Source organism: Daphnia carinata, unplaced genomic scaffold (assembly GCF_022539665.2).
Source record: "Daphnia carinata strain CSIRO-1 unplaced genomic scaffold, CSIRO_AGI_Dcar_HiC_V3 NW_026453045.1, whole genome shotgun sequence".
Lineage (NCBI taxonomy): Eukaryota > Metazoa > Arthropoda > Branchiopoda > Diplostraca > Daphniidae > Daphnia > Daphnia carinata.
In genome coordinates, this window is record NW_026712516.1 from 28749 (window position 1) to 55957 (window position 27209).

The window sequence follows — 27209 nt, forward strand, 5'->3', positions numbered from 1 at the left end:
GATACTGTTTGAATGTAGATCATGAAACTGATTCTATAACACTATATTCACATTGAATACACGTATATTTAATGCTGTTTGAATGTAGATATTGAAACTCAATGTATCACACTATATTTACATTGAATACACGTATATTTGATGCTGTTTGAATGTAGATATTGAATCTCACTGTATCACACTATATTCACATTGAATACACGTATATTTGATACTGTTTGAAGGTAGATCATGAAAGTGATTCTATAACACTATATTCACATTGAATACACGTATATTTGATGCTGTTTGAATGTAGATATTGAAACTCACTGTACCACACTATATTCACATTGAATACACGTATATTTGATACTGTTTGAAGGTAGATCATGAAAGTGATTCTATAACACTATATTCACATTGAATACACGTATATTTGATACTGTTTGAATGTAGATCATGAAACTGATTATATAACACTATATTCACATTGAATACACGTATATTTAATGCTGTTTGAATGTAGATATTGAAACTCACTGTACCACACTATATTCACATTGAATACACGTATATTTGATACTGTTTGAAGGTAGATCATGAAAGTGATTCTATAACACTATATTCACATTGAATACACGTATATTTGATGCTGTTTGAATGTAGATCATTGAAACTGATTCTATAACACTATATTCACATTGAATACACGAATATTTGATGCTGTTTAAATGTAGACATCGAAACTCACTGTTTCACACTGTATTTACATTGAATACACGTATATTTGATGCTGTTTGAAAGTAGATATTGAAACTCACTGTATCACACTATATTCACATTGAATACACGTATATTTGATGCTGTTTCAATGTAGATATTGAAACTCACTGTATCACACTAATTCACATTGAATACACGTATATTTGATACTGTTTGAATGTAGATCATGAAACTGATTCTATAACACTATATTCACATTGAATACATGTATATTTGATGCTGTTTGAATTTAGATATTGAAACTCACTGTATCACACTATATTCACATTGAATACACGTATATTTGATACTGTTTGAATGTAGATCATGAAACTGATTCTATAACACTATATTCACATTGAATACACGTATATTTGATACTGTTTGAATGTAGATCATGAAACTGATTCTATAAAACTATATTCACATTGAATACACGTATATTTGATACTGTTTGAATGTAGATCATGAAACTGATTCTATAACACTATATTCACATTGAATACACGTATATTTGATGCTGTTTGAATGTAGATATTGAAACTCACTGTATCACACTATATTCACATTGAATACACGTATATTTGATACTGTTTGAATTTAGATCATGAAACTGATTCTATAACACTATATTCACATTGAATACACGTATATTAGATGATGTTTGAATGTAGATCATGAAACTGATTCTATAACACTATATTCACATTGAATACACGTATATTTGATGCTGTTTGAATGTAGATATTGAAACTCACTGTATCACACTATATTCACATTGAATACACGTATATTTGATACTGTTTGAATTTAGATTATGAAACTGATTCTATAACACTATATTCACATTGAATACACGTATATTTGATGCTGTTTGAATGTAGATATTGAAACTCATTCTATAACACTATATTCACATTGAATAAACGTATATTTGATGCTGTTTGAATGTAGATATTGAAATTCACTGTATCATACTATATTCACATTGAATACACATATATTTGATACTGTTTGAATTTAGATCATGAAATGATTCTATAACACTATATTCACATTGAATACACGTATATTTGATGCTGTTTGAATGTAGATCATGAAACTGATTCTATAACACTATATTGACATTGAATACACGTATATTTGATACTGTTTGAATGTAGATCATGAAACTCACTGTATCACACTATATTCACATTAAATACACGTATATTTGATACTGTTTGAATTTAGATTATGAAACTGATTCTATAACACTATATTCACATTGAATACATGTATATTTGATGCTGTTTGAATGTAGATGTTGAAACTGATTCTATAACACTATATTCACAGTGAATACACGTATATCTGATGCTGTTTGAATGTAGATATTAAAACTCTCTGTATCACACGATATTCACATTGAATACACGTATATTGGATGATGTTTGAATGTAGATCATGAAACTGATTCTATAACACTATATTCACATTCAATACACGTATATTTGATGCTGTTTCAATGTAGATATTAAAACTCTCTGTATCACACTATATTCACATTGAATACACGTATATTTGATGATGTTTGAATGTAGATATTGAAACTCACTGTATAACACTATATTCACATTTAATACACGTATATTTGATGCTGTTTGAATGTAGATATTGAAAATCACTGTATCACAATATATTCACATTGAATACACGTATATTTGATGCTATTTGAATGTAGATATTGAAACTCACTGTATCACACTATATTCACATTGAATACAAGTATATTTGATGCTGTTTGAATGTAGATATTGAAAATCACTGTATCACAATATATTCACATTGAATACACGTATATTTGATACTGTTTGAATGTAGATATTGAAACTGATTGTATAACACTATATTCACATTGAATACAAGTATATTTGATGCTGTTTGAATGTAGATCATGAAACTGATTCTATAACACTATATTCACATTGAATACATGTATATTTGATGCTGTTTGAATGTAGATGTTGAAACTCACTGTATCACACTATATTCACATTAAATACACGTATATTTGATGCTGTTTGAATGTAGATCATGAAACTGATTCTATAACACTATATTCACATTGAATACATGTATATTTGATGCTGTTTGAATGTAGATGTTGAAACTCACTGTATCATACTATATTCACATTGAATACACGTATATTTGATGCTGTTTGAATGTAGACATTGAAACTCACTGTATCATACTATATTCACATTGAATACACGTATATTTGATGCTGTTTGAATGTAGATATTAAAACTCACTGTATCACACTATATTCACATTGAATACACGTATATTTGATGCTGTTTGAATGTAGATCATGAAACTGATTCTATAACACTATATTCACATTGAATACACGTATATTTGATGCTGTTTGAATGTAGATATTGAAACTGATTCTATAACACTATATTCACATTGAATACACGTATATTTGATGCTGTTTGAATGTATTCTATAACACTATATTATTGAAAACGTATATTTGATGCTGTTTGAATGTAGATATTGAAAATCACTGTATCACAATATATTCACATTGAATACACGTATATTTGATGCTGTTTGAATGTAGATATTGAAACTCATTGTATCACACTATATTCACATTGAATACACGTATATTTGATGCTGTTTGAATGTAGATATTGAAACTCACTGTATCACACTATATTCACATTGAATACACGTATATTTGATGCTGTTTGAATGTAGTATCACAATATCATGAAACTGCTTCTATAACACTATATTCACATTGAATACACGTATATTTGATGCTGTTTGAATGTAGTATCACACTATATTATTGAAAACTTTGAACTGTATCACACATATATTCACATTGAATACACGTATATTTGATGCTGTTTGAATGTAGATATTGAAACTCACTGTATCACACTATATTCACATTGAATACACGTATATTTGATGCTGTTTGAATGTAGATATTGAAACTCATTCTATAACACTATATTCACATTGAATACACGTATATTTGATGCTGTTTGAATGTAGATCATGAAACTGATTCTATAACACTATATTCACATTGAATACACGTATATTTGATGCTGTTTGAATGTAGATATTGAAACTCACTGTATCACACTATATTCACATTGAATACACGTATATTTGATACTGTTTGAATTTAGATCATGAAACTGATTCTATAACACTATATTCACATTGAATACACGTATATTTGATGCTGTTTGAATGTAGATCATGAAACTGATTCTATAACACTATATTCACTACACGTATATTTGATGCTGTTTTTATGTAGATATTGAAACTCACTGTATAACACTGTTACTGACTCTCGTGCGTGAGTCGTAACAGAGAGAGATAATGGTGATTAGTGATGAGATGAATGAAAGAAAGATGACGATGATGATTGAACAAAGGAAGATTGCTTTATTTCAAAGTTGGGAAAAAATAGAAAACCGCACGCCTGCTTGGACAAACTGAGGGGACGAGAAACGAGACAACTTGTCTGGATTTTAAGTGGAGACGAGAAAAAAAGGAATGACTGTCTGGGTTGACAAAAAATACAATACTACCCCCTTCCCATAGAAAGGGGTAAAAAGAAAACAGAAAATGGGCGCACAAATACTAGGCAGGCCCGTGCCCCCTACAGCCCTGCCCGCGAGGGCAGCACCGTAGGTGACAGCGGGACCCACCATTACAACAGGTGCAAGAACAAAAAATAACAAACGATACTTCTGACGTTACACAAACAACATGAGATAACTTAACGCAAAGTCTTCTATTTAACAGCTGGAGATGGCCCATCCTAGTGCGTTGACAGGTTTACGTACGCCTTTTTTGGTGCACATAAGGCCTGATGGTGATCGTCGGCGTTACACAACGTGCAACGTCGGGGATGGGGGCAGTCTGCGGACAGGAGCTCCAATTTGTCCTTGTTTGTGAGGAGCATGAACTCCTCACACTCCGTGGTCTTCTTCCTGCAGGGGGTTGGTCCCAACACGTGGGACTTCAAAAAACACAGGACGATAGGGGTGTGAAGAGGTACCACAAACGTAGGACGTGTTGGGGTGGCGACCGGCGTGGCTGGTGGAACGTCGATCTCCAACTCCCGAACTTTGCGTACGAGAGACCCGATGAGTTTACTCATCGAGTTCTCTCGCTCCGTTCGGAAGTGGACGCGCACATTATCCAGATCTTCGGAGTACTTGGCGATCTCTTTGTCGATCTCGAGGATGGCCAGCTGGCAAGAGTACACCTTATCCACTAATTCCTTTTTTGCACGCACTAAGTTGTCCACTATGTCCTTGAGGTTAACCACACACTCCTCTTCCTTTTCCCGACTTTCTTTAACTTGTTTCTTTACCGATGCGGGCGATGGAGGTGGATAATCGGCCATGTTGAACGTTAATCGTGGAAGTCACAAGCGCACACTCACTATAAGAAGTTGGGTCGGATGAATGCTGTCTGCTAGCCTAATAGGTTGGACAGTTTCCAGTTTTTTTTTGTGTTACTAAACAGCAACCAACCTGACTTTGCCCTTTGCCCTATATTTGAACTTGAATATAGGTGGCGTTGAGTTTCGTGACTTGTCCACCAGAGTTTAATTTGCGATTTCCTATGTTGTTTACATTTGTGTGTTGTCATGGTGATTTTACTTGTTACATCTACACTTTGTTTTACAAGGGGAGCTAGTAATTGTAGCTCCGTTACAATCAGTATTTACACTTTACAATACTGAAATTGAATTTTACGCTGTTGAAGGTTCCATTTTTTCGTCTTTTGCGTAAATTTGTTGTTCTTTGGCTGGTACCATGATACATAATTTGGCCACCGGCCGAATACATGGTTTTGGGTGGTTGCTGAGCTTGACTTTTACGACTCGAACAACGTTATCCGTTGCACTGGGGATAACTTCCAACACTTGGCCCATCGGCCACTGCCCACGCAAAGTACTTGGTTCAACTGCTAGCACTAAATATCCCACGGTCACGTTAGGCCTATTTTCTTGCCACTTTCTTCTCTCAGTTAAGTGGGGAACGTATTCACGTAGCCATCTGTTCCAAAAGTGCTGAAGGATGGCTTGACTTTGCTGGAACTGCTTGTTGGTTACGTTCAGGTCTTCCACATCAGCCAGTTGTAGAGGAAAATATGGTCGAGCTCCACCATACAAAAAGTGGTTTGGCGTTAACGGATCCGGGTCTTCTGGGTCCACGCTCAGATGGGTTAACGGACGGGCGTTTAGCAAAGCTGCTACTTCAGCGATCACGGTTCGTAGGACTTGGTCCGTAACTAGGCAGTTCCCTTTACTGGACTTCATTGCCCGCTTGCAGGATTGTACGATCCTCTCCCAAACACCGCCGAAGTGGGGTCCATGGGGTGGAGAGAAGTGCCACTCAATCTGTTGGCAAGGCATTAACGTCTGGAGCTCTTCGTGTTTACTGATGAGTTCTTCCAACGCTTGCCGTAACTCCTGCTCGGCGGCAACAAAGTTAGTTCCGTTGTCGCTGTAAACGACCTTGGGTTTTCCACGTAGGCTAACAAAACGGGAGAAGCAGAGTAAAAACTCCTCCATACTGAGACCGTTGGCCACTTCCAGGTGAACTGCTCTTGTGGTGAAGCACGTGAATAGGCTGATCCAACGTTTTTCGTGTCTTCTTCCCCGACCACCAACTCTTACGGTCAAGGGTCCGAAATAATCGATCCCTGTGTATGTAAACGCCGCCAGATGTGGTGTCAAACGATGGACTGGTAGTGAAGCCATTAAAGGAGGACTAGGTTTTGCCGACGTGCGCTTGCAGGGCCAGCAGTTGTTGAGGACAGATTTTACCACTTTACGTCCAGAGAGTATCCAGTAGTGAGAGCGGAGGTCCGTCAACAATCTCTCCGTCTTGACGTGAATGTTTCTAACGTGATAATCCCAAATTATCCTTTTCGTTAGGAGTTGAGATGCTGGCAGAAGTATGGGGTGTTTAGCTGCATAGTCGATCGGCGCTAGGAGTATACGTCCTCCAATTCGCATCTGTCCATCTTCATCCAAGAAGGGCTTGAAGTTGCGAAGTTTGGATCGGAGTGGTAGCTCCAGATTCTTGCGAAGGGCATAGACTTCTTCAGCAAAGGCCAATTCCTGCGCTCGTACGATGCATTTTGTCAGCGATGTTACCATTTCTTCTACTGTCAGCTCTCCGACCATGGGTTTTTCATCACGAAGTTTTGCTCTGGCGTTTTTGGTAAATCTTCTACTCCAGGCTAGCACCCGTTGAATCTTCACCAGGCTGGAAAAACGTGCTACGCATCGGTCGATGACATGGTTCTCATCTTCCGTTTTGACTGCCAAAACGCGAATCACGTTTACGTCTCGTTCCTCAGGCTCCGTAATCTCTTCCCAAATGTACCACTCTGAAGGGTCTAGGTTCAGGAACGCAGGTCCTCTATGGAAGTAGACCAATTCGTCGACGTCCTTTGGGTCGATACCCCTGCTGCAGAGATCCGCTGGGTTTAAGTCTCCCGCAACGTGACGCCATTGTCGACGAGCCGTGTTTCGGAGTATCTTTCCGATGCGGTTGTTGACGAAGACTTCAAATCGGCACGTCTTCGAGTGGATCCACCGCAGCACTGTTTGCGAGTCTGTGTGGAAGGTTACTTGCCTCAAATCAATTTCTAGTTCACGACAAATCGTGAGAGCAAGGTTGAGGCCTTCTACTGCCGCCTGTAACTCCAGACGTGGAATCGTGAGACCTTTTACCGGGGTGACGTGCGTTTTCGACATGACGAATGACACGTTGACGGAGTGGTCTTCAAATACAGTGCGGAAGTAGGCTACTGCTCCGAATCCTTTGGAGCTTGCATCCGTGAAGACGTAGAGGTGCTGTTGAGTCCAACGTCCTCGTATGAAACGGAAGCATCTCGGTACTGAGAGCGACTCCAAATTTTCCAGATGATCGTACCAGCCATAGAAACGTTGACTTAATGTTTCCGGTACGACGTCATCCCAACCGATCCGTTCTTCATTGGTCCAGATGTCTTGGAGTAAAGACTTCATCACGAAGATAACTGGTGCAACTAGCCCCAACGGGTCGTAGACGCTAGAGATGATGCTTAGGAAGGCTCGCTTCGTGAGTGTCACGTTGTTTGGCGGCTTCCGAATCTTGAACGACAGCATATCTCGTTCGCTGTCCCACATTACTCCCAGCGTTCTTTCGACGGGAAGTTTCTCCAAGTCCAGATTTAGAGTTGGTGACGCGAGGCCAAACTCTCGTAACGCCGCTATCACCGTTCTCGATGACGACGTCCATTTGGTCAAATTGAAGCCCCCTAACTGGAGAAGGGACTTCATTTCGCGGGACCGTTTGATGACCTCGTCTTCGGACTCGAAGGAGTCTAGATAATTGTCGACGTAGAAATTACGTCGAACGCTATCGGCTACGTCTGGAAACTGGCTGCGGTAGTCGTCAGCCGTCCTGTTGAGGGCGAAGATGCAGCTCGTCGGGGATGATATAGCTCCAAATACGTGTACCGTCATCTGATACGTTAACGGAGCTGAATTACTGCCAGGCGTTCGGTAGAGAAATCGGAAGGCTGCCTGGTCTGCTTCCGGGACTTTCACTTGGTGGAACATTTTCTCAATGTCCGCTCCGACTGGTACAAGGTTACGGCGGAAACGGATGAGCACACCAAGCAGGCTAACGAGTAAGTTAGGTCCTCGGAGCAAGTTTTGGTTTATCGATGTGCCACCACACTCAGCAGCTCCATCGAATACGACACGAACTTTGGTCGATGAGCTGGAAGGGCTCACGACCCCGTGGTGTGGCAGGTACCACGTCTTTGTTGACTCCGTCTGGGCTTCTTGGGTCGTTAGGAGCCGGGCGTGTTTTAACCCGATGTACTCCTTGACTACTGCATCGTACTTATGAGCAAACTCTTCGTCCCGATGAAAACGTCGTTCGAGAGCGTAGAGCCTCTTCAATGCAGCTGCCCGATTGTTTGGGAGATCTACTTCGTCGGCTTTCCACATTAAGCCGACTTGGTACTGGTTACCGATACGTTTTACTGAAGACTCTAGGATGCGTTTTCCACGTAAGTCTTCCTCAGATAGAACGGGTGGTTCTATCTCTACTTCGTTGGCCTCAAGTTGCCAAAACTTCTTCACCAGCTCGTTTAGGTCTTCGGAACGTTCCTCGATGGCCAAATGAGCGATGAACGGGCGTCCGTCTTGCGGTGGACCTGTTTGTCCACCCAGACACCAACCAAACGGCGTCTTGAAGGCGATGGGCCCAGTCGTTCCAGCCGGCGGCTTGATGGAAGCTACATGATCGTGGGCCTCTGCGACGTCGATTCCTATCAGCACGGTCACGTCCTCTTCTTGCACGATTGGGACGTCAATACCACATAGGTGTTTCAATGACTCCAACTGTCGAAGGTCGATCGGCGAATTCGGCGTCACCTTCAAATTGTCGACGGCGTAAGCGTGTTTGACTTCAAACTGGCTGCTACCATCACGAGACGTTAAGGTGAAGTTTACTACGGAAGCCGTAACGTTAGACGTAGCTCCGTCATATGAGACGACGTTTATGCGTTTGGATGGCCCAACGAGTCCCAACCTTTTTACCAAGTCGCTCCGAATCAGCGTGGTGTCGCTTCCGGTATCAAGGAAACCGAAAGTGTCGACCCACGTTTTTCCAACTCCAACACGAACCGGTACGATCTTGAAACGTACTCGTCGTATTACTGTTTCCAGATGGGTCAAGGTCCCAAGGAAAGCTGTCGAAGATGGCGCTGATGGAGCAGTTGGATCCGCTAGCTTCCTCAATGGGATGAATTCGGATCCGTGAAGCAAGGTGTGGTGTCGGTTTCCAGTACAATCAGTGATAGTACAGCTGACGTCCCTGGGACATTCCTTGCGTTCGTGTTTTCCCGTAAGACATAACAAACATCTTTCGGACTTGAATACCTTCTCAGCCCTTTTCGTGGGCGTGAGAGACATGAAGACGTTACAGGTTGAGAGATGGTGGCTCCTGCCATTACATACAAAGCATTTCCATCTTTCCGTCTTCTCGGCAGGCATCTTCCCCGATATTGATCGGCTCCTTGGAGGCATGGTTGCTGAATATGTTGATGCCGTTACTTTCGAACCTTCCATCGTCGTTACGTGTCCAATGGTCGACGTGTGTGGGAAGCTGGGTCTCTTGACGGGCTTCCTTTCGTCGAACTTTTACGCCTTTGGACGTCGACGTGGGTAGGGACTCGAATACATTTTTTCCATGTTGCTTGCTCATGGATTTTAACGTCACCCAGTCGTCTAGGTCTAGAACATTCAGTTCTACTCCTGTCATTTTTCTTTTTTCGTTCCACTTATCCTTGAGGTAGGGCGTAAGTTTTGCTTCAAGGGCCATCAAAGTAGTACGGCTATACAGCTCATGAGTATACTTCGATTTTGAGAGCGTAGCTACAGCTCCGTGCAGGCGGTTTGCGAAAGTCTTGAGGCTGGCAGCATCCATGCTCTTCAATGGCGGGACCTGTAGAAGGTCGTCGAGGTACGTCTGATCCATGATTTCAGTCCGCCCGAAGACTGCGTCCAAACGTTCCCACACCACGGAGTACATTGTTCCGTCGGTAAGACATTCACCGACTTCGTTTCGTACCTCTTCGGCTAGCAGTTCCTCCAACATGAAAAGAAGTACCGGAGAATCTTCGTATTCTTCATACAAGGCCTGGAATTTAGCCTTGAATCGCGCGTAGTTCTTCGGATTGCCATCGAATGGCTGGATCTTGAAGTTGGGAGGTTGCAGTCGATTGCAACAGCTGCTGTGAGGACGATTAATTTGACTGTGGGGGTGAGAACGTTCGGAGTGCTTATCTTCGTCGTGATCCGTAGGGTCGCAACGGGACGTCATCGTGGTCATCGCACCTCACCCCGGGTCTCGTGGAGATGTATCGGCGGCGACCAATCTTCTGCGATGACGGACAGCATCCTCTATCGTACGTATGGGTGACAGGGCTGGAACATCTTGACGTGCTTGTAAGACTGGCGATCGCTCAGGAAGTCGTTGATCTTGAATAGTTCGGGGTTGAACTTTCATCTCGTCTATTTCTGTTCGAAGGTCTTCGATTTTAGCGGACAAATCCACCTTAACCGCGTCAATTTTCTGATCCAAACCGTCCAACGTGTGGTGTGCTTCCCGTACTAACGTGTTGTTGGCCGCGATGTCTTTGGACGTGACTCTTGAACTATCAATGAGCTTACTAAGTTGTTCGCTCATACTCCTTAACGCCTTGTTGAGGGTAACTGTTATGGAAGTTGTATTTGCTTCCATCTGAGCCCTTGCCGTTTCCAACTTTAATTCCAACTTCAGCATCCGAGCTTCAGCCTCCAATTCCTCTTGAGTTGTTGATTGTTGGAGGAGGCTGGTTGGTTTAACGTTGGTACGCCTTTTTTCGGATAACGTGGTACTACATGTGATGTCTGAAGCTGATGTCCCGATCGAGCTGACGGACTGATTTGAGGAAGTGGCGTAGCGACTTGCGAATTTGATGACTTCAACGTGATCGGTTTCGAAATCTACTTCCCACTTATCACATGCTTGACGTTGCTGCTCAGTGAGGTCGGATATACTTTCTGTATATTGGTGGTGAATTGATTTGACTTCATCGTAAATACGAATCAATTCGTCACGCCATGCTGCCACTTGCAATTTCTTCAATCTGATGGCTCCCATCTTATGGTCTTCCACAGCCTTTCTGAGTTGCGTCGTTAACTTCGTGTGGGCCGCCTTTCTCTTCCCACGTTTCTTCTTGAGATCGTTTTCGGGAAGTAATGGCCGTTCACTCTTCTGCCGTTCAGGTTTCGATGCGTCTACCATTGGGTTCGGACCGTGTTCCCAAATGTGGCCAATTTCCATATTTTCGCCTTTGGGTGCGGCTTCACTCATGACGTAGAAACGTTATTTCCGGCTGATAGAGTCACACGTTAACGGATGTCGATGATTCACGTAGATACACCGATCTTCTTGTCAGATGGCAAACGCGTGGTGGACAGGTGGGTGCCTTCAGGCTGGCGTAGACGTCTGCCAAAGGTTTACAGGGAGAATACCCGACAATTTTGCAATCAAGCGAGGGTTTTTACTGACGAGGACAAGAAAATGCACGTGTTCGGCAAATCCCGGGTTTCGGCACCATTTGTTACTGACTCTCGTGCGTGAGTCGTAAGAGAGAGAGATAATGATGATTAGTGATGAGATGGATGAAAAAAGATGACCATGATGATTGAACAAAGGGAGATTGCATTATTTCAAAGTTGGGAAAAAATAGAAAACCGCACGCCTGCTTGGACAAACTGAGGGGACGAGAAATGAGACAACTTGTCTGGATTTTAAGTGGAGACGAGAAAAAAAGGAATGACTGTCTGGGTTGACAAAAAATACAATACTACCCCCTTCCCATAGAAAGGGGTAAAAAGAAAACAGAAAATGGGCGCACAAATACTAGGCAGCCCCGTGCCCCCTACAGCCCTGCCCGCGAGGGCAGCACCGTAGGTGACACACACTATATTAACATTGAATACACGTATGTTTAATGCTGTTTGAATGTAGATCATGAAACTGATTCTATAACACTATATTCACATTGAATACACGTATATTTGATGCTGTTTGAATGTAGATGAAGAAACTAATTCTATAACACTTCAAAGTCATTGTTCACATTGAATACACGTATATTTGATGCTGTTTGAATGTAGATATTCAAAAGTCACTGTATCACACTATATTCACATTGAATACACGTATATTTGATGCTGTTTAAATGTAGATATTGAAACTCACTGTATCACACTATATTCACATTGAATACACGTATATTTGATACTGTTTGAATTTAGATCATGAAACTGAATCTATAACACTATATTCACATTGAATAAACGTATATTTGATGCTGTTTGAATGTAGATATTGAAATGTCACTGTATCACACTATATTCACATTGAATACACGTATATTTGATACTGTTTGAATTTAGATCATGAAACGGATTCTATAACACTATATTCACATTGAATACACATATATTTGATGCTGTTTGAATGTAGATATTGAAACTGATTCTATAACACTATATTCACATTGAATACATATATTTGATGCTTTGAATGTAGATATTGAAACTCACTGTATCACACTATATTCACATTGAATACACATATATTTGATGCTGTTTGAATGTAGATATTGAAACTCACTGTATCACACTATATTCACATTGAATACACATATATTTGATGCTGTTTGAATTTAGATATTGAAACTCACTGTATCATACTATATTCACATTGAATACACGTATATTTGATGCTGTTTGAATTTAGATCATGAAACTGATTCTATAACACTATATTCACATTGAATACACGTATATTTGATGCTGTTTGAATGTAGATCATGAAACTGATTCTATAACACTATATTCACATTGAATACACGTATATTTGATGCTGTTTGAATGTAGATATTGAAACTCACTGTATCAAACTATATTCACATTGAATACACATATATTTGATGCTGTTTGAATGTAGATATTGAAACTCACTGTATCACACTCTATTCACATTGAATACACGTATATTTGATACAGTTTGAATTTAGATCGTGAAACTGATTCGATAACACTATATTCACATTGAATACACGTATATTTGATGCTGTTTGAATGTAGATATTAAAACTGATTCTATAACACTATATTCACATTGAATAAACGTATATTTGATGCTGTTTGAATGTAGATATTGAAATGTCACTGTATCACACTATATTCACATTAAATACACGTATATTTGATACTGTTTGAATTTAGATCATGAAACTGATTCTATAACACTATATTCACATTGAATACACGTATATTTGATGCTGTTTGAATGTAGATATTGAAACTTACTGTATCACACTATATTCACATTGAATACACATATATTTGATGCTGTTTGAATGTAGATATTGAAACTCACTGTATCACACTATATTCTCATTGAATACACGTATATTTGATACTGTTTGAATTTAGATCATGAAACTGATTCTATAACACTATATTCACATTGAATACACGTATATTAGATGATGTTTGAATGTAGATCATGAAACTGATTCTATAACACTATATTCACATTGAATACACGTATATTTGATGCTGTTTGAATGTAGATATTGAAACTCACTGTATCACACTATATTCACATTGAATACACGTATATTTGATGCTGTTTAAATGTAGATATTGAAACTCACTGTATCACACTATATTCACATTGAATACACATATATTTGATGCTGTTTCAATGTAGATATTGAAACTCACTGTATCACACTATATTCACATTGAATACACGTACATTTGATGGTGTTTGAATGTAGATCATGAAACTGATTCTATAACACTATATTCACATTGAATAAACGTATAGTTGATGCTGTTTGAATGTAGATATTGAAATGTCACTGTATCACACTATATTCACATTGAATACACGTATATTTGATACTGTTTGAATTTAGATCATGAAACTCATTCTATAACACTATATTCACATTGAATACACCTATATTTGATGCTGCTTGAATGTAGATATTGAAACTCACTGTATCACACTATATTCACATTGAATACACGTATATTTGATACTGTTTGAATTTAGATCATGAAACTGATTCTATAACACTATATTCACATTGAATACACTTATATTTAATGCTGTTTGAATGTAGATCATGAAACTGATTCAATAACACTATATTCACATTGAATACACGTATATTTGATAGTGTTTGAATGTAGATCATGAAACTGATGCTATAACACTATATTCACATTGAATACACGTATATTTGATGCTGTTTGAATGTAGATATTGAAACTGATTCTATAACACTATATTCACATTGAATACACGTATATTTGATGCTGTTTGAATGTAGATATTGAAACTCACTGTATCACACTATATTCACATTGAATAGACGTTTATTTGATACTGTTTGAATGTAGATGAAGAAACTAATTCTATAACACTATATTCACATTGAATACACGTATATTTGATACTGTTTGAATGTAGATGAAGAAACTAATTCTATAACACTATATTCACATTGAATACACGTATATTTGATGCTGTTTGAATGTAGATCATGAAACTGATTCTATAACAATATATTCACATTGAATACACGTATATTTGATGCTGTTTGAATGTAGATATTGAAACTCACTGTATCACACTATATTTACATTGAATACACGTATATTGATGCTGTTTGAATGTAGATCATGAAACTGATTCTATAACACTATATTCACATTGAATACACGTATATTTGATTCTGTTTGAATGTAGATATTGAAACTCACTGTATCACAATATATTCACATTGAATACACGTATATTTGATATTGTTTGAATTTAGATCATTGAAAATGATTCTATAACACTATATTCACATTGAATACACGTATATTTGATGCTGTTTGAATGTAGATATTGAAACTAACTGTATAACACTATATTCACATTGAATACACGTATAATTGATACTGTTTGAATGTAGATCACGAAACTGATTGTATAAAACTATATTCACATTTAAAACACGTATATTTGATGCTGTTTGAATGTAGATCATGAAACTGATTCTATAACACTATATTCTTATTGAATACACGTATATTTGATGCTGTTTGAATGTAGATATTGAAACTCACTGTATCACAATATATTCACATTGAATACACGTATATTTGATGCTGTTTGAATGTAGATCATGAAACTGATTCTATAACACTATATTCACATTGAATACACGTATATTTGATGCTGTTTGAATGTTGATATTGAAAAGTCACTGTATCACACTATATTCACATTGAATACACGTATATTAGATGCTGTTTAAATGTAGATATTGAAACTCACTGTATCACACTATATTCACATTGAATACATGTATATTTGATGCTGTTTGAATTTAGATATTGACACTCACTGTATCACACTATATTCACATTGAATACACGTATATTGTATGCTGTTTGAATGTAGATCATGAAACCTATTCTATAACACTATATTCACATTGAATAGACGTATATTTGATGGTGTTTGAATGTAGATATTGAAATTCACAATATCACACTATATTCACATTGAATACACGTATATTTGATGCTGTTTGAATGTAGATATTGAAACTCACTGTATCACACTATATTCATATTGAATACACGTATATTTGATACTGTTTGAATGTAGATATTGAAACTCACTGTAGCACACTATATTCACATTGAATCCACGTATATTTGATGCTGTTTGAATGTATATATTGAAACTCACTGTATCACACTATTTCACATTGAATACTTGTATATTTGATACTGTTTGAATTTAGATCATGAAACTTATTCTATAACACTATGTTCACATTGAATACACGTATATTTGATGCTGTTTGAATGTAGATATTGAAACTCACTGTATCACACTATATTCAAATTGAATACACGTATATTTGATACTGTTTGAATTTAGATCATGAAACTCATTCTATAAGACTATATTCACATTGAATACACGTATTTTTGATGCTGTTTAAATGTAGATATTGAAACTCACTGTATCACACTATATTCACATTGAATACACGTATATTTGATGCTGTTTGAATGTAGATATTGAAACTCACTGTTTCACACTATATTCACATTGAATACACGTACATTTGATACTGTTTGAATGTAGATCATGAAACTGATTCTATAACACTATATTCACATTGAATAAACGTATATTTGATGCTGTTTGAATTTAGATATTGAAACTCACTGTATCACACTATATTCACATTGAATACACGTATATTTGATACTGTTTGAATTTAGATCATGAAACTGATTCTATATCACTATATTCACAATTGAATACACCTATATTTGATGCTGTTTGAATGTAGATATTGAAACTCGCTGTCTCACACTATATTCACATTGAATACACATATATTTGATGCTGTTTAAATGTAGATATTGAAACTCACTGTATCACACTATATTCACATTGAATACACGTATATTTGATACTGTTTGAATTTAGATCATGAAACTGATTCTATAACACTATATTCACATTGAATACACTTATATTTAATGCTGTTTGAATGTAGATCATGAAACTGATTCTATAACACTATATTCACATTGAATACACGTATATTTGATGCTGTTTGAATGTAGATCATGAAACTGATTCTATAACACTATATTCACATTGAATACACGTATATTTGATGCTGTTTGAATGTAGATATTGAAACTGATTCTATAACACTATATTCACATTGAATACACCCATATTTGATGCTGTTTGAATGTAGATATTGAAACTCACTGTATCACACTATATTCACATTGAATAGACGTTTATTTGATACTGTTTGAATGTAGATGAAGAAACTAATTCTATAACACTATATTCACATTGAATACACGTATATTTGATACTGTTTGAATGTAGATGAAGAAACTAATTCTATAACACTATATTCACATTGAATACACGTATATTTGATGCTGTTTGAATGTAGATCATGAAACTGATTCTATAACAATATATTCACATTGAATACACGTATATTTGATGCTGTTTGAATGTAGATATTGAAACTCACTGTATCACACTATATTTACATTGAATACACGTATATTTGATGCTGTTTGAATGTAGATCATGAAACTGATTCTATAACACTATATTCACATTGAATACACGCATATTTGATTCTGTTTAAATGTAGATATTGAAACTCACTGTATCACAATATATTCACATTGAATACACGTATATTTGATATTGTTTGAATGTAGATCATGAAAATGATTCTATAAAACTATATTCACATTGAATACACGTATATTTGATGCTGTTTGAATGTAGATATTTAAACTAACTGTATATCACTATATTCACATTGAATACACGTATATTTGATACTGTTTGAATGTAGATCACGAAACTGATTGTATAAAACTATATTCACATTTAAAACACGTATATTTGATGCTGTTTGAATGTAGATCATGAAACTGATTCTATAACACTATATTCACATTGAATACACGCATATTTGATGCTGTTTGAATGTAGATATTGAAACTCACTGTATCACAATATATTCACATTGAATACACGTATATTTGATACTGTTTGAATTAGATAATGAAACTTATTCTATAACACTATGTTCACATTCAATACACGTATATTTGATGCTGTTTGAATGTAGATATTGAAACTCACTGTATCACACTATATTCACATTGAATACACGTTTATTTGATGCTGTTTGAATGTAGATTATGAAACTGATTCTATAACACTATATTCACATTGAATACACGTATATTTGATGCTGTTTGAATGTTGATATTGAAAAGTCACTGTATCACACTATAGTCACATTGAATACACGTATATTAGATGCTGTTTAAATGTAGATATTGAAACTCACTGTATCACACTATATTCACATTGAATACATGTATATTTGATGCTGTTTGAATTTAGATATTGACACTCACTGTATCACACTATATTCACATTGAATACACGTATATTGATGCTGTTTGAATGTAGATATTGAAACTCACTGTATCACACTATATTCACATTGAATAGACGTATATTTGATGGTGTTTGAATGTAGATATTGAAATTCACTATATCACACTATATTCACATTGAATACACGTATATTTGATGCTGTTTGAATGTAGATATTGAAACTCACTGTAGCACACTATATTCACATTGAATCCACGTATATTTGATGCTGTTTGAATGTAGATATTGAAACTCACTGTCTCACACTATATTCACATTGAATACACGTATATTTGATACTGTTTGAATTTAGATCATGAAACTGATTCTATAACACTATATTCACATTGAATACACGTATATTTGATGCTGTTTGAATGTTGATATTGAAACTCACTGTATCACACTATATTCACATTGAATACACGTATATTTGATACTGTTTGAATTTAGATCATGAAACTCATTCTATAAGACTATATTCACATTGAATACACGTATTTTTGATGCTGTTTAAATGTAGATATTGAAACTCACTGTATCACACTATATTCACATTGAATACACATATATTTGATGCTGTTTCAATGTAGATATTGAAACTCACTGTATCACACTATATTCACATTGAATACACGTATATTTGATACTGTTTGAATTTAGATCATGAAACTGATTCTATAACACTATATTCACATTGAATACACGTATATTTAATACTGTTTGAAGGTAGATCATGAAACTGATTCTATAACACTATATTCACATTGAATACACGTATATTTGATGCTGTTTGAATGTAGATCATTAAACTGATTCTATAACACTATATTCAAATTGAATACACGTATATTTGAAGCTGTTTGAATGTAGATATTGAAACTCACTGTATCACACTATATTCACATTGAATACACATATATTTGATGCTGTTTGAATGTAGATATTGAAACTCACTGTATCACACTATATTCACATTGAATACACGTATATTTGATACTGTTTGAATTTAGATCATGAAACTGATTCTATAACACTATATTCACATTGAATACACGTATATTTGATGCTGTTTGAATGTAGATCATGAAACTGATTCTATAACACTATATTCACATTGAATACACGTATATTTGATACTGTTTGAATTTAGATCATGAAACTGATTCTATAACCCTATACTCACATTGAATACACGTATATTTGATGCTGTTTGAATGTAGATCATGAAACTGTTTCTATAACAATATATTCACATTGAATACACGTATATTTGATGCTGTTTGAATGTAGATATTGAAACTCACTGTATCACACTATATTCACATTGAATACACGTATATTTGATACTGTTTGAATTTAGATCATGAAACTGATTCTATAACACTATATTCACATTGAATACACGTATATTTGATGCTGTTTGAATGTAGATCATGAAACTGTTTCTATAACAATATATTCACATTGAATACACGTATATTTGATGCTGTTTAAATGTAGATATTGAAACTCACTGTATCACACTATATTCACATTGAATACACATATATTTGATGCTGTTTCAATGTAGATATTGAAACTCACTGTATCACACTATATTCACATTGAATACATGTATATTTGATACTGTTTGAATTTAGATCATGAAACTGATTCTATAACACTATATTCACATTGAATACACGTATATTTCATACTGTTTGAAGGTAGATCATGAAACTGATTCTATAACACTATATTCACATTGAATACACGTATATTTGATGCTGTTTGAATGTAGATCATTAAACTGATTCTATAACACTATATTCAAATTGAATACACGTATATTTGATGCTGTTTGAATGTAGATATTGAAACTCACTGTATCACACTATATTCACATTGAATACACATATATTTGATGCTGTTTGAATGTAGATATTGAAACTCACTGTATCACACTATATTCACATTGAATACACGTATATTTGATACTGTTTGAATTTAGATCATGAAACTGATTCTATAACACTATATTCACATTGAATACACGTATATTTGATGCTGTTTGAATGTAGATCATGAAACTGATTCTATAACACTATATTCACATTGAATACACGTATATTTGATACTGTTTGAATTTAGATCATGAAACTGATTCTATAACACTATATTCACATTGAATACACGTATATTTGATGCTGTTTGAATGTAGATCATGAAACTGTTCAGTATATTCACATTGAATACACGTATATTTGATGCTGTTTGAATGTAGATATTGAAACTGATTCTACAACACTATATTCACATTGAATACACGAATATTTGATGCTGTTTGAATGTAGATATTGAAACTCACTGTATAACACTATATTCACATTGAATACACGTATATTTGATGCTGTTTGAATGTAGATATTGAAACTCACTGTATCACACTATATTCACATTGAATACACGTATATTTGATGCTGTTTGAATGTAGATATGAAACTGATTCTATAACACTATATTCACATTGAATACACGTATATTTGATGCTGTTTGAATGTAGATATTGAAACTGATTCTATAACACTATATTCACATTGAATACACGTATATTTGATGCTGTTTGAATGTAGATATTGAAACTGATTCTATAACACTATATTCACATTGAATACACGTATATTTGATGCTGTTTGAATGTAGATATTGAAACTGACTGTATAACACTATATTCACATTGAATACACGTATATTTGATGCTGTTTGAATGTAGATATTGAAACTGATTCTATAACACTATATTCACATTGAATACACGTATATTTGATGCTGTTTGAATGTAGATATTGAAACTGATTCTATAACACTATATTCACATTGAATACACGTATATTTGATGCTGTTTGAATGTAGATATTGAAACTGATTGTATAACACTATATTCACATTGAATACACGTATATTTGATGCTGTTTGAATGTAGATATTGAAACTGATTCTATAACACTATATTCACATTGAATACACGTATATTTGATGCTGTTTGAATGTAGATATTGAAACTCATTGTATAACACTATATTCACATTGAATACACGTATATTTGATGCTGTTTGAATGTAGATATTGAAACTGATTCTATAACACTATATTCACATTGAATACACGTATATTTGATGCTGTTTGAATGTAGATATTGAAACTGATTCTATAACACTATATTCACATTGAATACACGTATATTTGATGCTGTTTGAATGTAGATATTGAAACTGATTCTATAACACTATATTCACATTGAATACACGTATATTTGATGCTGTTTGAATGTAGATATTGAAACTGATTCTATAACACTATATTCACATTGAATACACGTATATTTGATGCTGTTTGAATGTAGATATTGAAACTGATTGTATCACACTATATTCACATTGAATACATTGAATACTGTATATTTGATGCTGTTTGAATGTAGATATTGAAACTGATTCTATAACACTATATTCACATTGAATACACGTATATTTGATGCTGTTTGAATGTAGATATTGAAACTGATTCTATAACACTATATTCACATTGAATACACGTATATTTGATGCTGTTTGAATGTAGATATTGAAACTGATTCTATAACACTATATTCACATTGAATACACGTATATTTGATGCTGTTTGAATGTAGATATTGAAACTGATTCTATAACACTATATTCACATTGAATACACGTATATTTGATGCTGTTTGAATGTAGATATTGAAACTGATTCTATAACACTATATTCACATTGAATACACGTATATTTGATGCTGTTTGAATGTAGATATTGAAACTCATTGTATAACACTATATTCACATTGAATACACGTATATTTGATGCTGTTTGAATGTAGATATTGAAACTGATTCTATAACACTATATTCACATTGAATACACGTATATTCTGTTTGAATGTAGATATTGAAACTGATTCTATAACACTATATTCACATTGAATACACGTATATTTGATGCTGTTTGAATGTAGATATTGAAACTGATTGTATCACACTATATTCACATTGAATACACGTATATTTGATGCTGTTTGAATGTAGATATTGAAACTGATTCTATAACACTATATTCACATTGAATACACGTATATTTGATGCTGTTTGAATGTAGATATTGAAACTGATTCTATAACACTATATTCACATTGAATACACGTATATTTGATGCTGTTTGAATGTAGATATTGAAACTGATTCTATAACACTATATTCACATTGAATACACGTATATTTGATGCTGTTTGAATGTAGATATTGAAACTGATTCTATAACACTATATTCACATTGAATACACGTATATTTGATGCTGTTTGAATGTAGATATTGAAACTGATTCTATAACACTATATTCACATTGAATACACGTATATTTGATGCTGTTTGAATGTAGATATTGAAACTCATTGTATCACACTATATTCACATTGAATACACGTATATTTGATGCTGTTTGAATGTAGATATTGAAACTGATTCTATAACACTATATTCACATTGAATACACGTATATTTGATGCTGTTTGAATGTAGATATTGAAACTGATTCTATAACACTATATTCACATTGAATACACGTATATTTGATGCTGTTTGAATGTAGATATTGAAACTGATTCTATAACACTATATTCACATTGAATACACGTATATTTGATGCTGTTTGAATGTAGATATTGAAACTGATTCTATAACACTATATTCACATTGAATACACGTATATTTGATGCTGTTTGAATGTGATATTGAAATATCTATAACACTATATTCACATTGAAATTTGATCACTGTATTCTATAACACTATATTCACATTGAATACACGTATATTTGATGCTGTTTGAATGTAGATATTGAAACTCACTGTATAACACTATATTCACATTGAATACACGTATATTTGATGCTGTTTGAATGTAGATATTGAAACTGATTCTATAACACTATATTCACATTGAATACACGTATATTTGATGCTGTTTGAATGTAGATATTGAAACTCACTGTATCACACTATATTCACATTGAATACACGTATATTTGATGCTGTTTGAATGTAGATATTGAAACTGATTCTATAACACTATATTCACATTGAATACACGTATATTTGATGCTGTTTGAATGTAGATATTGAAACTGATTCTATAACACTATATTCACATTGAATACACGTATATTTGATGCTGTTTGAATGTAGATATTGAAACTGACTGTATCACACTATATTCACATTGAATACACGTATATTTGATGCTGTTTGAATGTAGATATTGAAACTGATTCTATAACACTATATTCACATTGAATACACGTATATTTGATGCTGTTTGAATGTAGATATTGAAACTGATTCTATAACACTATATTCACATTGAATACACGTATATTTGATGCTGTTTGAATGTAGATATTGAACTGATTCTATATCACACTATATTCACATTGAATACACGTATATTTGATGCTGTTTGAATGTAGATATTGAAACTGATTCTATAACACTATATTCACATTGAATACACGTATATTTGATGCTGTTTGAATGTAGATATTGAAAACTGTATCACACTATATTCACATTGAATACACGTATATTTGATGCTGTTTGAATGTAGATATTGAAACTGATTCTATAACACTATATTCACATTGAATACACGTATATTTGATGCTGTTTGAATGTAGATATTGAAACTGATTCTATCACACTATATTCACATTGAATACACGTATATTTGATGCTGTTTGAATGTAGATATTGAAACTGATTCTATAACACTATATTCACATTGAATACACGTATATTTGATGCTGTTTGAATGTAGATATTGAAACTGACTCACTATAACACTATATTCACATTGAATACACGTATATTTGATGCTGTTTGAATGTAGATATTGAAACTGATATTAACACTATATTGAATACACGTATATTTGATGCTGTTTGAATGTAGATATTGAAACTCATTGTATCACACTATATTCACATTGAATACACGTATATTTGATGCTGTTTGAATGTAGATATTGAAACTGATTCTATAACACTATATTCACATTGAATACACGTATATTTGATGCTGTTTGAATGTAGATATTGAAACTGATTCTATAACACTATATTCACATTGAATACACGTATATTTGATGCTGTTTGAATGTAGATATTGAAACTCACTGTATCACACTATATTCACATTGAATACACGTATATTTGATGCTGTTTGAATGTAGATATTGAAACTGATTGTATAACACTATATTCACATTGAATACACGTATATTTGATGCTGTTTGAATGTAGATATTGAAACTGATTCTATAACACTATATTCACATTGAATACACGTATATTTGATGCTGTTTGAATGTAGATATTGAAACTCATTGTATAACACTATATTCACATTGAATACACGTATATTTGATGCTGTTTGAATGTAGATATTGAACTGATTCTATAACACTATATTCACATTGAATACACGTATATTTGATGCTGTTTGAATGTAGATATTGAAACTGACTGTATAACACTATATTCACATTGAATACACGTATATTTGATGCTGTTTGAATGTAGATATTGAAACTGATTCTATAACACTATATTCACATTGAATACACGTATATTTGATGCTGTTTGAATGTAGATATTGAAACTGATTCTATAACACTATATTCACATTGAATACACGTATATTTGATGCTGTTTGAATGTAGATATTGAAAACTCACTGTACACACTATATTCACATTGAATACACGTATATTTGATGCTGTTTGAATGTAGATATTGAAACTCACTCTATAACACTATATTCACATTGAATACACGTATATTTGATGCTGTTTGAATGTAGATATTGAAACTGATTCTATAACACTATATTCACATTGAATACACGTATATTTGATGCTGTTTGAATGTAGATATTGAAACTCACTGTATCACACTATATTCACATTGAATACACGTATATTTGATGCTGTTTGAATGTAGATATTGAAACTGATTCTATAACACTATATTCACATTGAATACACGTATATTTGATGCTGTTTGAATGTAGATATTGAAACTCACTGTATAACACTATATTCACATTGAATACACGTATATTTGATGCTGTTTGAATGTAGATATTGAAACTGATTCTATAACACTATATTCACATTGAATACACGTATATTTGATGCTGTTTGAATGTAGATATTGAAACTGATTCTATAACACTATATTCACATTGAATACACGTATATTTGATGCTGTTTGAATGTAGATATTGAAACTGATTCTGTAACACTATATTCACATTGAATACACGTATATTTGATGCTGTTTGAATGTAGATATTGAAACTGATTCTATAACACTATATTCACATTGAATACACGTATATTTGATGCTGTTTGAATGTAGATATTGAAACTGACTGTATCACAAATTCACATTGAATACACGTATATTTGATGCTGTTTGAATGTAGATATTGAAACTGATTCTATAACACTATATTCACATTGAATACACGTATATTTGATGCTGTTTGAATGTAGATATTGAAACTGACTGTATCACACTATATTCACATTGAATACACGTATATTTGATGCTGTTTGAATGTAGATATTGAAACTGATTCTATAACACTATATTCACATTGAATACACGTATATTTGATGCTGTTTGAATGTAGATATTGAAACTGATTCTATAACACTATATTCACATTGAATACACGTATATTTGATGCTGTTTGAATGTAGATATTGAAACTGATTCTATAACACTATATTCACATTGAATACACGTATATTTGATGCTGTTTGAATGTAGATATTGAAACTCACTGTATCACACTATATTCACATTGAATACACGTATATTTGATGCTGTTTGAATGTAGATATTGAAACTGATTCTATAACACTATATTCACATTGAATACACGTATATTTGATGCTGTTTGAATGTAGATATTGAAACTAACACTATATCACACTATATTCACATTGAATACACGTATATTTGATGCTGTTTGAATGTAGATATTGAAACTGATTCTATAACACTATATTCACATTGAATACACGTATATTTGATGCTGTTTGAATGTAGATATTGAAACTGATTCTATAACACTATATTCACATTGAATACACGTATATTTGATGCTGTTTGAATGTAGATATTGAAACTCACTGTATCACACTATATTCACATTGAATACACGTATATTTGATGCTGTTTGAATGTAGATATTGAAACTGATTCTATAACACTATATTCACATTGAATACACGTATATTTGATGCTGTTTGAATGTAGATATTGAAACTGATTCTATAACACTATATTCACATTGAATACACGTATATTTGATGCTGTTTGAATGTAGATATTGAAACTGACTGTATCACACTATATTCACATTGAATACACGTATATTTGATGCTGTTTGAATGTAGATATTGAAACTCACTGTATCACACTATATTCACATTGAATACACGTATATTTGATGCTGTTTGAATGTAGATATGAAACTGATTCTATAACACTATATTCACATTGAATACACGTATATTTGATGCTGTTTGAATGTAGATATTGAAACTCACTGTATAACACTATATTCACATTGAATACACGTATATTTGATGCTGTTTGAATGTAGATATTGAAACTGACTGTAACACTATATTCACATTGAATACAC

The 27209-nt window shown here is 34.2% G+C and overlaps 1 protein-coding gene across 1 annotated transcript; it reads right to left on the reverse strand.

The window, feature by feature from the left end:
* Positions 1-5530: 5530 nt before the first annotated feature.
* LOC130697337 (uncharacterized) lies at positions 5531-10673 on the reverse strand. The gene is made up of 4 exons (XM_057520244.1): positions 10184-10673; positions 8598-9003; positions 7428-8462; positions 5531-7256 (listed from the first exon to the last, which is right to left on the reverse strand). Exons 1-4 carry the CDS (start codon positions 10671-10673, stop codon positions 5531-5533), a joined length of 3657 nt encoding a protein of 1218 aa, XP_057376227.1.
* Positions 10674-27209: the final 16536 nt, after the last annotated feature.